Raw genomic sequence first — 14,375 nt, forward strand, 5'->3', positions numbered from 1 at the left:
CATTTTTTAGGAGATCTAGGGTTTTAGAGGGTGTAGAAGATGGAGAGATCAATTTAGCAAATATGGGTGTATCAAAGCCTTGAGATTTTTTTTTTAAGAAAAGAATGAGATTTTCTTGATTTATTAGTCACATTTTACAATGAGTTATAGTTTAGGTTAAGGATATCCAACAAAAATAAGAAAAGGACTAGTAAAAAACTAGAATATATTTATTAGATCTTTGTAGCCGGGTACGGATATGGTTGTGGATATCCCCCTTATCCGGTTAAATTGAACACCCTAGAGTTCATTAACATTGCAATTTTTTTACCCTGGTCATATAAACTGATAATTGTACCAAAACTTCATTTTGCATCCAAACGGGATACATGATTTCCTGTTCAAAATATTTTCCTCTCCATTTGCTTAAATAATGAAATGTAAGTTCACTCACCCAGTGTAGATGCTCCAGAGATCAAACTTCATTTTGCATCCAAAAAGGATAAGTAACCATATTAACCAAAATAAATATTGATTTCATAACTATTGACGCAACTTACTGAGATTCTTTCAACAGAAAATGCAAGGGTTGGTCAAGAGATCGGGATCTATATACCATATACAAACATGAATCAGACAATGCATATTTTTGCTCGTGACTGTACGAGTTAGGTGTAACAGACCAAGAAGAACGACTGAGTAAGCACATGTTACACCCATGGCCATTAATTCGATAGCTAATCCATCTCCAGCCAACAGATCCTCTAAAGGAATTATGTTACCCTTGTCTTTATCCTTTGGCTCCAAACGTCGAGAGGTTCAAGTGAAACCTTCGACCTTACCTATTTGTCTGATTAAGAAAGAAGAAATTTTTCATTTAAGAGTCAAGTATAAATAAGTGCCAACTTTTGACAGAAAATTCTGAGCAAGAGTCCCAAAATTATTCTACCTTGTTGTTAACCCCAATCCATGCATCATTTTTTGGCCCATACCCATATTGTTCAACAACATATGGAGGTGGAGCATTCTTCAAGAGTGGCACCCTGTCAGGAGCATATTCGTCATCACTGTCATAATATTGATGTGGCCCGAGAGCTTTGAGTATCATTGCCAATAATAGAGAGAATCCCTGGTAGTGAAGGGTACAAGCATCAGTTCATCTTTCATTAAACAAAATTCCAAATTCTGAAAGTAACTTTAAAAACCAGCAGTAGTCAGCACAAATAAGCAAATGAAGAAATATGCTCATGTTATGCATTAACAGAACAAATGGTTGAAGAAACAGTGTACCAGTTCCCATTGTTTTACTAATTATGTATGGAATATGTTCATATTAAATCAATCTCACAATCATGGTGTTACAAAGGGTATATTGGGAAGCAAGGAAAAGAATGGTGACTCGACAAATGCAGCTCCAGCTAACTTGGAGGGAGTGATTCTCCCTGATATTCTAGTATTCTCTCTCTAGTTTTCTTCCTGCAGTGTACTAGATCCTTCATTTACGGATGTCGATCATTCATTTTCATCAACGATATTCCAATCATTACCATAACTGTGTGTGATCATTAGATTTGGTGTTTTCACTAACACCACGGCAGACAACAGTCCTCGCACAAGGAGCTTCAAAATGACATTCCATGCAACGCCAAAGCCATCGATCATATCACATCAGAGACGCTAGCACAGTTCAGGAATGCAGAAGCCACCAATGCCGAGTGTTTCAATCTCATTTATGAAGCTCTCGATGCACTCATCCAGATGCAAACAAACCCACTGGAGTCTTCCCATGGTGTGATGAACTCGAACAAGCAACCATTTCAGGTAAGATCTGTGAAACTAGATTTTCCAAGATTTTGCGGAAAAAAACGTGCTGAATGGATTTTTAAAGGGGAACAATTTTTTCGATTATCACAACACACCTTTGGTAATTTCATCTGTGCACATGGACCATGATGTGGTGCCGTGGTACCAAATGATTCAACGCTCGCGTCCTTTTCGCTCTTGGCAAGAATTTACAAGGGCGTTGGAGCTAGATTTTGGCCCGCCGGCATACGAGTGTCAAAGAGCGGCTCTCTGTAAGTTGAATCAAGTGGGTGAATACTACAAAGAGTTCAACACACTGGCAAACAGGATGTATGGAGTGAGTACAAAAGCCTTCTTAGATTGCTTCTTGAGTGGATTCCAATCTAACATTCGAAGGAACGTTCTAGCCCTCTACCTAACCACCATTTCCAAAGTGTTTGCACTGGCTAAGCTTTTGAAAGAAAAATATAACACCCAACCCAAACCAAAGTACACTCAAGGCCCATACAAAATCCCAAACACCCAGAGTAACTACCAACCAAAATATGGCCCAAATACATACAGATCTGACCCAATCCCAAATCAACAAGCCTATGCTAAAATTGCAGGTCATATGACTGATCTGTTGGAAAGGGATGCATTTGTTTGGAACCCAGAAGCTGAAACATCATTTCACCAGTTCAAGCAAGCAATCACCACTGCACCAGTGCTTTGTTTAATTGATTTCACAAAGCCATTTCACCTAGAAACAGATGCTTTGGGTACAGAAGTATGAGCAGTATTGGGAGTCACATCTTCTCACTGATATTCTTTTATTCTCTATCTGTACTCTTCTTCCTGCACTGTATTAGATCCTTCTTTTACAGAAGCTGATCATTCCTTTTCATCAATAATATTCTGATAGAAACTGGTTCTTTATAAATATAATTACAGAATTTCAGTACAGAAAAATAATACAAACAGAATGACAGGGACTAGTTTGGTTCCTTCCAAGAATTCGAGAGTCTTGGATCTCACCCTTCCCAACCGTTCGAGAATGGGTCTCCCAATAACCACTCAATAACTTTCTGATAAAACACCTCTGTTCAGTGTCTCCCTTTTATAATTACACAACACCTAAAACTAAACGGACATAAATAATTACATAATTAATTACTGCTCACAGCATTAACACCCCATTATGCAGTCACAATCCCCTAAAATAATTGACTCATAACTAGCAGTAACTTTCCTAAAACTGATATAATCAGTTTTGTCCTTTCATCTTATACATTAAATAAGAGGTCTAACAATACTCCCCCTAAAGATTCACCTTGTCCTCAAGGTGAAGGGATACCCAAGTGTCCACCAGGGTCCCAAAACTTGAATTCAGCACCTCTTTGGGTTTCTCACCATAGTTTTCATCTTCCATATTTTCCTCCAATAGCAAGACTTGAAATTGTTTGTTTGCACATACATGTCCAGGGCTAAACTTCTCATTACATCGGAAACATAGTCCTTTACGTGATTTATCTTGCAGTTCTGCATCTGTCAACATTCTAAAGCATCTCCTTTTGAAAAAACAGTTTAGCTGTGACCGATTTGCCTCACCTGTGGAACATGCAGCAGTGAAAACAGTCTGTACATGACTTTCATTTCCTGGATCACATGTTACATTCCTGCTATTGTCGTAGTTTTGGAAGGTCACTTCACAAGCAGAATTTGTACACCACCATTCCCTTTATTTAACCAGTTATTTTTCTCATCAACCCTTTGTGCATGATCCATTAATTCAGCTAATCTTTCAACTGGAAGAAGCTTTAGTTCAGCCCTTATCACATCTTTGAGTCCATTCATAAAAAAAAAAAATTTAAGTAAGACGGCTCAGCACTTTTCAGGGAACCTGCATATAGCTCAAATTGCTCTCTATATTCTTCCACCGTTCCTGTTTGTTTGAAACTCAGCAACAATTCAAAGGGACTTTGGATCAGTAAGGGTTGAAAACGTTTAAGGATGGCTGTTTTGAATTCCTCCCAAGTTGATTTTGGTGAGGACACCTCCCACCATTGATACCAAGCAAGTGCTTTGCCCTCCATGGCTACCATCGCTGCCTGCAGTCTCTCTGTTTCATCCACTTCAGGTCAAAATAACGCTCGACACGGTTCAACCAACTGTATGCATCAGTACCTTCAAAATTTGGAATTTCCAATTCTTGCCATCTTTCTTTGCAGGACCGTGGATGTTGGTGATTCACAGACACATCCTCTTCATCCGTTTGGTCCTCGCTGGGTCCTGAACCTGCTGGATTTTGGTGCCTCATGCGACGAACAGTTTCGACTAATTCCGTCATTTGTCGTCTAACATCCATTCGCTCCACACGGTCTTCTTCACGCTGTTTCTCCATTGTTCCTTTCATTGCTAACAATGTTTCAAATCTACGTTCGAGAATTTCCAACCTGGCCTCCATTTAAGTACAGAGAAATACACATAACAGAATGACAGGGATTAGTTTGGTTCCTTCCAAGAATTCGAGAGTCTTGGATCTCTCCTTTCCCAAATGTTCGAGAGTTGGGTCTCTCCCAATAACCACTCAATAACTTTCTGATAAAACTCCCTCTGTTCAGTGTCTCCCTTTTATAATTACACGCCACCCAAAACTGAATGGACATAAATAATTACATAATTAATTACTGCTCACAGCAGTAACACCCCATTATGCAGTCACTATCCCCTAAAGTAATTGACGCAAAACTAGCAGTAACTTTCCTAAAACTGATTATCAAATTCCCTCTATTCAGTGTCTCCCTTTCATAATTACACGCCACCTAAAACTGAATGGACGTAAATAATTACATAATTAATTACTGCTCACAGCAGTAACACCCCATTATGCAGTCACTATCCCCTTAAGTAATTGACTCATAACTAGCAGTAACTTTCCTAAAACTGATATAATCAGTTTGGTCCTTTTATCTTATACACATTTAAATAAGAGGTCTAACATATTCCAATCATTACCATAACTGTGTGTGATCATTGCACATGGAATATGTATCCAGATTACTAATAACTGAAGAATTTATGCAAATTGCTCTTATTAAATAAATGCATAATAAAAGACACTGCAAACCATGACAATGAGAAGAAGAGATTTCCCGTTTCCGGCAAAAGTACTGTTTAAAGACCAGAAGAAGAGGGAGGGTGAATTACCTGTACAGAAACAAGTGATAGGCCTATCCATTTGCACATCTTATAGTTTGTTTTGATGAAATTCTTGAACTGGTCAAAATTCCCTGAGGGGTCCTTAGGGAAGTCCTGATTCAGATTTCAAAGTTAAAATGGATCAGACCATTGCTTAACCTATATTATGTGTCATTCGGATTGGAGAGAGCACTACAAAATTATTAATCAAACAAAGAGCACCACTGAGTCACTGACGAAGAGTTTTTATATATAACATACCTCCTTCCAATCCCGGTTTAGAAATGCATCAACAGAAACTGCAGCCTCCAGCATGAGAAGCAAAACCACAAACACCATATACTGAAAGCAGTCAAGGTCACATGGCTCTAATGGCTCTAATGCCGTAATGGCCACACAATGAAATAATTCTGTTGTTAAAGGGAAGTTGCTTCAATGCAAAAATTTAAGTTTAAGCACTGAAAATCAACTTCATACTTAAGTAAAGTGAAATCAATTGAAAAGAACTAAAATATACAGCACAAGGGATCACCAAATATGTAAAATCTTTTCATACATAAATATTACACGATAATGATAACCTTAAATATTGCATCTTTAAGATTATCTTTGCTTTATAGTACATGTAATGCACTACAATAAAAGTCTCTAAATTAGATTTTAAGATACTACTTAGTTATAAGAAGATCTCATGATGTCTTGCATAATATATATATTTTTGTTGCCTACTGCCCTGCCCAAATTTCTAAAATGTCATATCCTTAGATTGCACACTGCCCTGCCCAAATTTCTAAAATGCCATATCCTTAGATTGCACACTGCCCTGCCCAAATTTCTAAAATGCCATATCCTTAGATTGCACAGGTATGACATTTGATATTGATTGCACGGGTTTAGTATCTAATACCCTTCCCATATGGCGGAAGACTCAATAAAAGGATACTAAATACAAGCAACAGCCGTTAGCAGTTTCAGCAGCAACATGACCCGAACAAGTGATTACACAAAATGTAACTCCAAGGCCTAGAAAGGTGTAGATAAACCTGATTGCAGTAACAAAAAAAGGCCAAATCATTCACAATCCATCAACGCAGAACATAAGAAGTAAAAAGGTTACAAAAAGAAACATACATGCAAAATATAATGAATGGTGACAATCAACCCCCCATTATGTTCAAACATTGAAAGTGTTAACATTAGTTAGACTTTAGGCTTATTTCGTTAGGTTTGTTAGGGTAGTTATGATCTACCCTCTATATTCTCTAATTTAGTGATGGGTTTGTTAAGTTAGTTATTATTTTCTCATTCATGACCCTATTTATAAGTGTATGGGAATCACACTGTATTTTTACTTTAATAAGAAACTTCAATGAGAACGAGTAAATATTAAAACATATTCTTAGTGAGTATGTATTTTATCTTGAATTTGCTCATCTCTTTACATGGTATCAGTTATCTTAGAATCTGATCCTTTTTCTTTTACTATTCTTTATCTTTACTTTCCAATTTCTTTTATTCATTAGCTTCTTTTTCCTTCATTCATCACCTTTCCTTTTTCTCCATTTTTCTCCAAACTTCTTCCCCAAATTCCTCCATGGAATCTCATGCCGAGAGCATTGGCTCCATTCCTTCGATCGTTTCTTCCCCAAACCCCTCCACCACCACAAAACAACAATTTCAACAACTTGTCGTCATCAAATCGGAGCTAGCAAATGGATATGCTCAATCCATTTTTCATGCATCCAAGCGACAATCGAGTCATCACAATCATCTCAACAATACAAACTACAAGTACAACTATTGGTCAAGATGAATGCTCATGGCTATGAGATTGAAGAACAAATTAGGGTTTCTCGACGGAACCCTAATTCGTCCATAAGATTCAGATCGATTACCAATTGCTTAGGTCAAATGCACTACAGTGGTAAGTGTTTGGAAGACCAATTCAATTGATGCGGAAATTGCTCAGAGTGTGATGTGGATGGACACAACTCAAGAAATCTAGGAAAAGTTGAAGGATCAATATCATCAAGGAGATATTTTGCGCAATTATGATCTTAAAGAGGAAATCTACCCTCTTCAACAAGGTGCTCCATCCATTACCCTTTACTACACCAATATGAAAAATAACTATGGCAAGAACAAGAAAACTTTCATATCATCCTTGTTTGTACCTGCCATGTCAAGTGTTCATGTGCTTTACTCCCAAAGATCAAGGATTATCGTGAAGAGGGCTATGCTATTCGTTTCCTCAAAGCCCTCAACGAGCAATACACCCCTGTCTTCACAAATCAAGTTCATGACCCCTTTGCCTCGTGTCAATAAGGTGTTCTCCATGCTCATGCAGCAAGAATGCAAGAATTCCACCCTTCTTGATAACGGTAAACACGTTGCTAACATTACTCATAGAGGAGCTCCAAAGGATGTTGGTATGGACATCATTGGTAAAGGACCTCATACGGGTCATGGAAAAGGATTGAAAGTTTCAGCTACTTCCAGAAGCAAGGTCACACCATTGAAGTATGTTTCAAGAAACATGATTTCCCATCATATTTCGAGAAGACCAATGTCAACAATTGCTCTCATGATTCAGATGACAATGTTGAATATTCTATTTCTGAACAAGCTGAGGATTTTATCAATGAAACTGAGAACCTTGAGTTCATCCATAATCAAAAGAAATCTCTGCTAGGTCTCCTACAAAACTCACCTCAGAGGCCTCTCAGGCTCTCACCAATGTTCAACATCTCAAGGCTTCCTACCACCAATCATTGTAGCACCACTCATTTTTCTCATGACTTCTACTTGCACAATGATCTCTTTATTCCTGAAAATTTTATACCAATATAATTTCTATTCCTAAAGTTGCACCATTTTATCTTTTTTTATTCAAAGCATTGCATCATACAGGGCAATCACGCAGAAAGATGATGGGTGCAGTTGAGTTACATCAAGGATTGTACTTGCTCACCTTTTCCTATTTACTAAGGCCTTGAATTTCGGTAACTTTTCTTCCCTAGTTTGCAAACTTGGATTGATTAACACCCCTTCCACTTTGAAGGGGTGTTAATCAATAAAAAGAAGAAAAAATAGGTCTATAAGAAGAAGAAAAAAGAAGAGAGAAATTTTATTTACCAGGGAGGTGGATAATCAGAATCATGACCAAAAGGAAGTTCACCCATCTTCCTCTGCCAAACCCTAATCATCCAAGCAGAGTATAGAATCATGGCTAACCCAGCCATCCCAATCACCGAGTTCACCAGTTTCAATATCGATTGTATGCAACTTCTCATCACCCTCGCCATTTTAATTCACAAAAGGAAAATAGTAAAAGAACTATAAACAATCTATCGCTCCCTAAGCTGAAATAAGCCTTAAATCTAGGGCTCGAAGTCTCGAACAACAAATCAATCGATTTGAGGAGAAAAAAGAGGATAGTTTTTTAATTGAGTTAATTCCATTTAAAATTTTATGGTTCTAAATTTTTAATGACTTAGTTATTTGGATATTGTAAAACATACTCAAGGGAGAGGACCGAATGGAATAAAGATGTTATTTTATTGTTTTGGTATTTAGAGAGATTTTGTCATTATGCAATGATGGAATTTTATTCGGCTCCCCTTCATTTCATCTGTTTTTATTCAATCTAGACAATAAAACTTAAATTTAAATTGTTGAGTTATATCTCATTTTATTCTCTTCCATCAATCCCAAATATTCTCTTCCATCAATTAAACATACTCTAAAGAACATATATCATTCCGTTATTTAAAAGTTAATAAAAATTTATTTTTGAAAAATTTTTAAAATTTCATTTATGAAATACATAAAATATCAAATAAAATATATTAATTTAATTACTTTTTGTACCCTTAAAACATCAGTAAACTTGACAGTAGTTAGTATACAAATAAGATATTTATTGGGAGAAAATAATCTTAATAGGAGTGAATAGACTTTTAAAATTGTTTTATTTAAGTAAATTGTTTTATTTAATTTATTTTGATTTAATTATAATTTTGTGTATTTATTTGATTTAATTTATGTGGATGATTAAATAAATATGGGTGAGAGGAATAGTGTTTCATATAATGGTGTTGATGTTGTATTTTTGGAACAACTCTATGTTAAATAATGTTGGAAAAGTTTTTTATGATAGATTGTAAGTGCAGAAAATCATTCCTACTTCTAGGTTAAACAAAGAAGGTTGTTCAACATTTGAAAAAATATATGCAACAAAATCTGAAATTGCAGCTATGATGATGAATTTGGATGTTTTTAATATTATGTGTAAACAATGTAATGTTTAAAAAAATAGAAATTATTCATCTCGATTTTATTCTAAAACTGAGGAACTTACATATTTAATTTTATTTAATATTGTTATTTAAAATAGAAAATATGTTTCCCCTATGTTTTTCTAACGACCAAGGGAATATATTACACAACTACAACAACAAATCTCTATCATACATTCTTAAAAGTGCAACGCTCAAGCTATTGGCAAGACATAAATCCACAACAAACTATTTATATCCACCACTACATATATTTCTTGTGAAAGCATTTGCCTTGATAAAGTTTGCTCGAGATAATGAAATTTTGGAACCTAAAAGAGTTTGAAAAAGTTCCCAATGATGGATTGCAAGTGTAACACCCTGTCATACCTGTTAGCTGAAGATTTCGTTTGGGAAGAATGTCCTTCGAAGGTCTGAAATTCGAAGGAGATGGTTACTGATGACCATCTTTGAAGATAGAAAATGGCTACTGATGGCCATGCTTCGAGAATGATGTTTAAGTTGGAGCAAAGATAGTGAGCGCCGAAGCTAAATTCGAGAAGAATGGTCTTTGAGACTTAGACGTTTTTGCGAAATATGCGAAGTACTGAAGCTTGGTGTGTTTTCGTGGCATTCTCGATTTTAAATTACGTTGCCACGCGTCGAAAGAGGATTCAGGCGGGAGGATTTGAATTTCGAAGTAGTTTATATAACTGCACAAAGACAGATGGCATCCCAGGGATTCTCGAAAGTAACGTGGCATCAGATTAGTGTAGGACCGTTAGGGTCAAATTTAGTATAAATAAGGGTCTTAGTATTAGGATTCCGTGTGTTCATTTTGTACAAATCACTCACATATTGCTCAAGTATCAAGTGTTAAGAGAAAGAGTTCGCTGAGAAATGTACGTATAACACCAACACCATTTTAAATACATGTGTATTTTCCTTTATTCAAGTATCTTTTGATATTACTGCATTTTATTTACTTTCTGTCATTTACATTCCTGCACCCTTTATTTTCATGTCATTTATCTTCGAAGCATTTAACTTTTCTGCACTTTAAGATTCTTGCACTTTTACAATTTTGTCTTATATTTTATCTTTAACTCACCTTTCACTAGTGTTATATTTACGTGTATAACAAGGTGATTGCTAATCTTTATTTCTTTGTTCAAGTATTTCTTATTTCGAGACACATCAATCATAGACATAATTCGAACTATCATGAATAACAACCTTTTTGACTATGTCCTAGGATCAATCTAGTCGATCCTGCGAGTAACCAAATCATATTTATTATAGTTTGGAAGACTAGCGGTTGTTTACCGGAAATCACCGTAAACAAATTGGCACGCCCAGTGGGACTGTGTCAAGCAGATTGTTATTAATCAATTGTTTTGTTTTGTCTAGAAAATATCAAGACCTTGTATGAACCTTAGGAACGGTAAATTAACAAACAGTGCACAACCGATTCCCAAACGAAGGTACAACAAGAAAATGGTCGTTACGACCAGTGCAGGGGGAGAACAAGATCCCCCACAAGGGTCAGGAACAGGAGCGGCAAATTCTACGCATGTTTCGACTTCTACTCAAGGAGCGCAGAATATACCGGGTCCGAATGGATCGAGACCCATGGATAGTTCCCAGGCTATACCTGAAAACAATACAGCAACGACAGGGACTATTCCAGTTCCAGTATCGACTACCGCGCCTCCATCCTCAAGTGCGAGCGAAATGCAACTTGCCTCGACGAATGCTGCAAACCAGTTATTTACCCCTGGATCATCTGCGTTCGAATGGAGATCAAACAGTCAATATGGAATGCCATATGCATACATGACAGGTACACGAGGAGCAGGACCTACATATACTACAACTAACCCTGCGACGTTTTCGCCAAATGCTGGTTCAGTGGGTCGAAGCGCACAAAATACTGGCTTCTCTGCCCAAATACGCAATTTTACCACAAGTAATCAAGCAGCATTCCGACAAGAGATGGACGCAGGTAACCATGATATGTTAGGAATCCTGGCCAAAGAATTAGCGTCAATCTTAAATTCTTTAGCAACAAATATTGCTAGTACTAATCGGGAGAATATGGAAACTTTTCAAAAGATATCATCCCAAATGACCCGAATGGCAGAATTCATGGGAGTTCAACCACCCAAGCGAAGAAATAACCAATCCTCTTATCGAGAAGAGGATCCCATTCTGGAACGTATCCAAAATGCAGTTCCTCCGCCTAGTGCAAACACTGCTGGCGTGATTCCTCCACAAAGAACAACAATGGTCGAAAGGAATCGGGTAATAGATTTAGAGGCTTCGAATCAAAGAACTGTTCCCGTCCAGCAAGGGTTTGAGGAAGAAAGACCTAGATTAAGGGTAGTAGGTAGGAACAAACACCCGGATGAAGTAGTTCAGAGAGTCAGAAGAGAAAACTTGGCTACAGAAAATAACCTAACTTCCATGATAGAGAGAGTTATGGCCAATAATGGCCTCAGTACTGGACTTCGACGTCCAAATTATTCATCCCCCATAGCGGATTATATTATGCAAACAGAATTACCAAGGGGGACCAAAGTACCCAAATTCACAAAGTTTTCAGGGGACACTAGTGAATCAACGGTGGAACATATTGCCAGATATTTGACAGAAGCAGGAGATTTAGCAGGGAATGAGGATTTAAGGATTAAATACTTCCCTAGTTCGCTGACAAAAAATGCTTTTGTTTGGTTCACTACCTTACCCCCAAATTCGATAGATGCTTGGGCACACTTGGAAAGATTATTCCATGAACAATTCTACATGGGTCAAACCAAGATAAGTCTGAAAGAATTGGCTAGCATCAAGAGGAAGTTCACAAAACCTATAGATGAGTACCTAAACAGGTTCCGTTTGTTAAAATCAAGATGTTTCACGACCGTCCCGGAGCATGAACTAGTCGAAATGGCTGCCGGTGGTTTAGATTATTCAATTCGAAAGAAACTGGATACTCAATACCTAAGGGATATGGCCTAGTTGGCAGACAGGGTTCGATAGGTCGAACGCTTAAAAGCAGAAAAGGCTAGGGCAAACAAGGGCTACAAGAAAGAAAGGGTAGCGTACGTCGAAGCAGAAGACGTTGACAGCGAATCTTTCGAAGACTCATATAGTGTAGAAGAGGTCGAAATAGATCTAGCCGAACTAAAAGAAGCACCACCTTATGCTTGCAAATTACTTACCCCTGCCAATGGAAAAAATCCAGTAGAGAATGATAAGAGCGATAGATTTCCTAAGAAAACTTATACATTTGATGTCACTAAGTGTGACGAAATATTTGATTTACTAGTGAAAGATGGCCAAATGATAGTGCCTCCTAATTCTAAAATTTTTCCGTTAGAACAACGGAAGAAGAGAGGCTTTTGTAAATATCATGGTTTTTTAGGCCATAAAACCTCACAATGTTTTCTTTTCAGGGATCTAATTCAGAATGCTATCAGAGATGGATGTTTGAAATTTGCTGATAAGGCCAAAAGCCGCATGAAGGTCGACACAAACCCCTTGAACATTGCTGACACTAACCTGTGTGAACCACTTGATGTCAACATGGTAGAGGTGTCTGAAGTCGAAGTTGCTGAACCGGAAAAGATGTCAACTGGAAAGCAGGCTACTAAAGGCCTAAATAACAATACAGTCTTCAATACTGATGTTGAAGAATCCTCCAATACAGAGATGATTGAAGTTTTGAAAGAAGAAACCAGCGAGGCCACCGAGGACCTTAGGGCGAAACTTCAACAAATTCAGATTTCTGAAGTTCCCCCAGCAGTTGTTAACATGGTCAATATTCGACGCCCTTTGTCTGAAATAGACGAACTGGAAAAATGGTTGACAAGGCAAAAGGGAAATATTGAAATTCCGCCAAGAGGAGAAACCCTAAAAGATTATCTCTAAAATTGCCATGAAAAGACTGGCGGAAAACAATGGATGTGTCCAAGGTGTTCGATCATGCTGAATCGAAGGGTCCAGGCTAACTTTGAAAGGGCCCTGCGAGAAAGATTGGAGCAACCATGGAGAGGAGGAAATCCTTTGCTAAAGGTATACCCAAAGATGGAAGAAATCTTGGTGGGCTTCCTGGTCAAATGCCACAGGGAAAACACTGAAATTGCACTATGTCCCAGATGTGGAGCAGTTTATGACGAAATGCAGGCACAGTCATTCAAAAGGGTGTATTGCTATATAGGTAGAGAAACTCAGGGACTGCGTCCTAACCTGTATGGTTTCGATATATGGACTCCATCGAGAAGGCCTGACAGCCCACACCCTAGAGCTCGAAGGGTCACATTCAAAGTTCCTGCAGACATACCCAGGGATAGATGGATGCAAGCTGGTGCCAGAACCAACAAATGGTGAAGTTGGGACCAAGGTGGAAGAACTGCAATGGCGTATAGGAAACAATTCCAAACCTCAAATCGAGAGATGTACAGGTTGGAGAACTACAAAGGAAAAAATCCTATGTCCAGATCCCAATGGAGAAGACACCAGAGGATGAAGAAGGCTCAAAGAGAATACAAACCAAGGGAAATCGGAGAATCTAGTAGCAACCAAGTCCCAACACAGGGGGCAAGGTCAAGCAAACCTCCAGTAGAACGCAAATTGTTCGATTCTGAAAATGAGAAAGAAGAGGAAAAGATGCATTCTAGCCCTTGGAAAGAAGATGATAGAATGACAAATGATTTTTACTCTGACGGGGTATCATCTATTAACCTCAACTGCAATGTTGTGTCCGTACTCCCTCATGAGTTTAATTAGGAAACTGAAGTTGAAGACTGTGAAGAGGCTGACGTCGAAGAGATGGCGAAACACAGACCTGTGTGTTACTATGTGCTGAACAATGGTGCTGTTGAAGAGCAGAATGCTTTCTTCGAGAGGCCTGATGAAGGTATGCGAAATCATTTGAAACCACTCTACATAAGGGCTAAGATTGAAAATGTTGGCATTAACAAAGTCCTGGTAGATGGAGGGGCAGCGGTGAACCTAATGCCCCAATACATGCTGAAAAGAATTGGTATGTTTGATACTGATATAAGGCCACATAACATGGTTTTGTCTAACTACGAAGACAAAATAGGGCAAACCTTGGGAGTTGTCCAAGTAAAT

At 37.9% G+C, this 14,375-nt stretch overlaps 1 protein-coding gene across 1 annotated transcript; it reads right to left on the reverse strand.

Moving 5' to 3' along the window:
* Positions 1–494: 494 nt before the first annotated feature.
* On the reverse strand, positions 495–8,472 carry LOC131632995 (tetraspanin-19-like). The gene is made up of 6 exons (XM_058903698.1): positions 8,098–8,472; positions 5,906–6,005; positions 5,224–5,304; positions 4,972–5,076; positions 929–1,108; positions 495–829 (listed from the first exon to the last, which is right to left on the reverse strand). The coding sequence occupies exons 1-6, from the start codon at positions 8,265–8,267 to the stop codon at positions 818–820; spliced, it is 648 nt and encodes a 215-aa protein (XP_058759681.1). The 5' UTR covers positions 8,268–8,472; the 3' UTR covers positions 495–817.
* Between the last annotated feature and the right edge of the window lie 5,903 nt (positions 8,473–14,375).

Source organism: Vicia villosa, unplaced genomic scaffold, assembly GCF_029867415.1.
Source record: "Vicia villosa cultivar HV-30 ecotype Madison, WI unplaced genomic scaffold, Vvil1.0 ctg.001059F_1_1, whole genome shotgun sequence".
In the NCBI taxonomy this organism is placed as follows: Eukaryota; Viridiplantae; Streptophyta; class Magnoliopsida; order Fabales; family Fabaceae; genus Vicia; species Vicia villosa.

Bases quoted from the DNA above. Each gene is read 5' to 3' on its own strand.
- LOC131632995 (XM_058903698.1), bottom strand. From the start codon at position 8,267: ATGGCGAGGGTGATGAGAAGTTGCATACAATCGATATTGAAACTGGTG. The intron at 6,006-8,097 runs GTAAATAAAATT...TACTGCAATCAG, and splicing joins TCTGATTATCCACCTCCCTG to GTTTATCTACACCTTTCTAG. The intron at 1,109-4,971 runs GTAATTCACCCT...CTTCACTACCAG, and splicing joins TATCACTTGTTTCTGTACAG to GGATTCTCTCTATTATTGGC.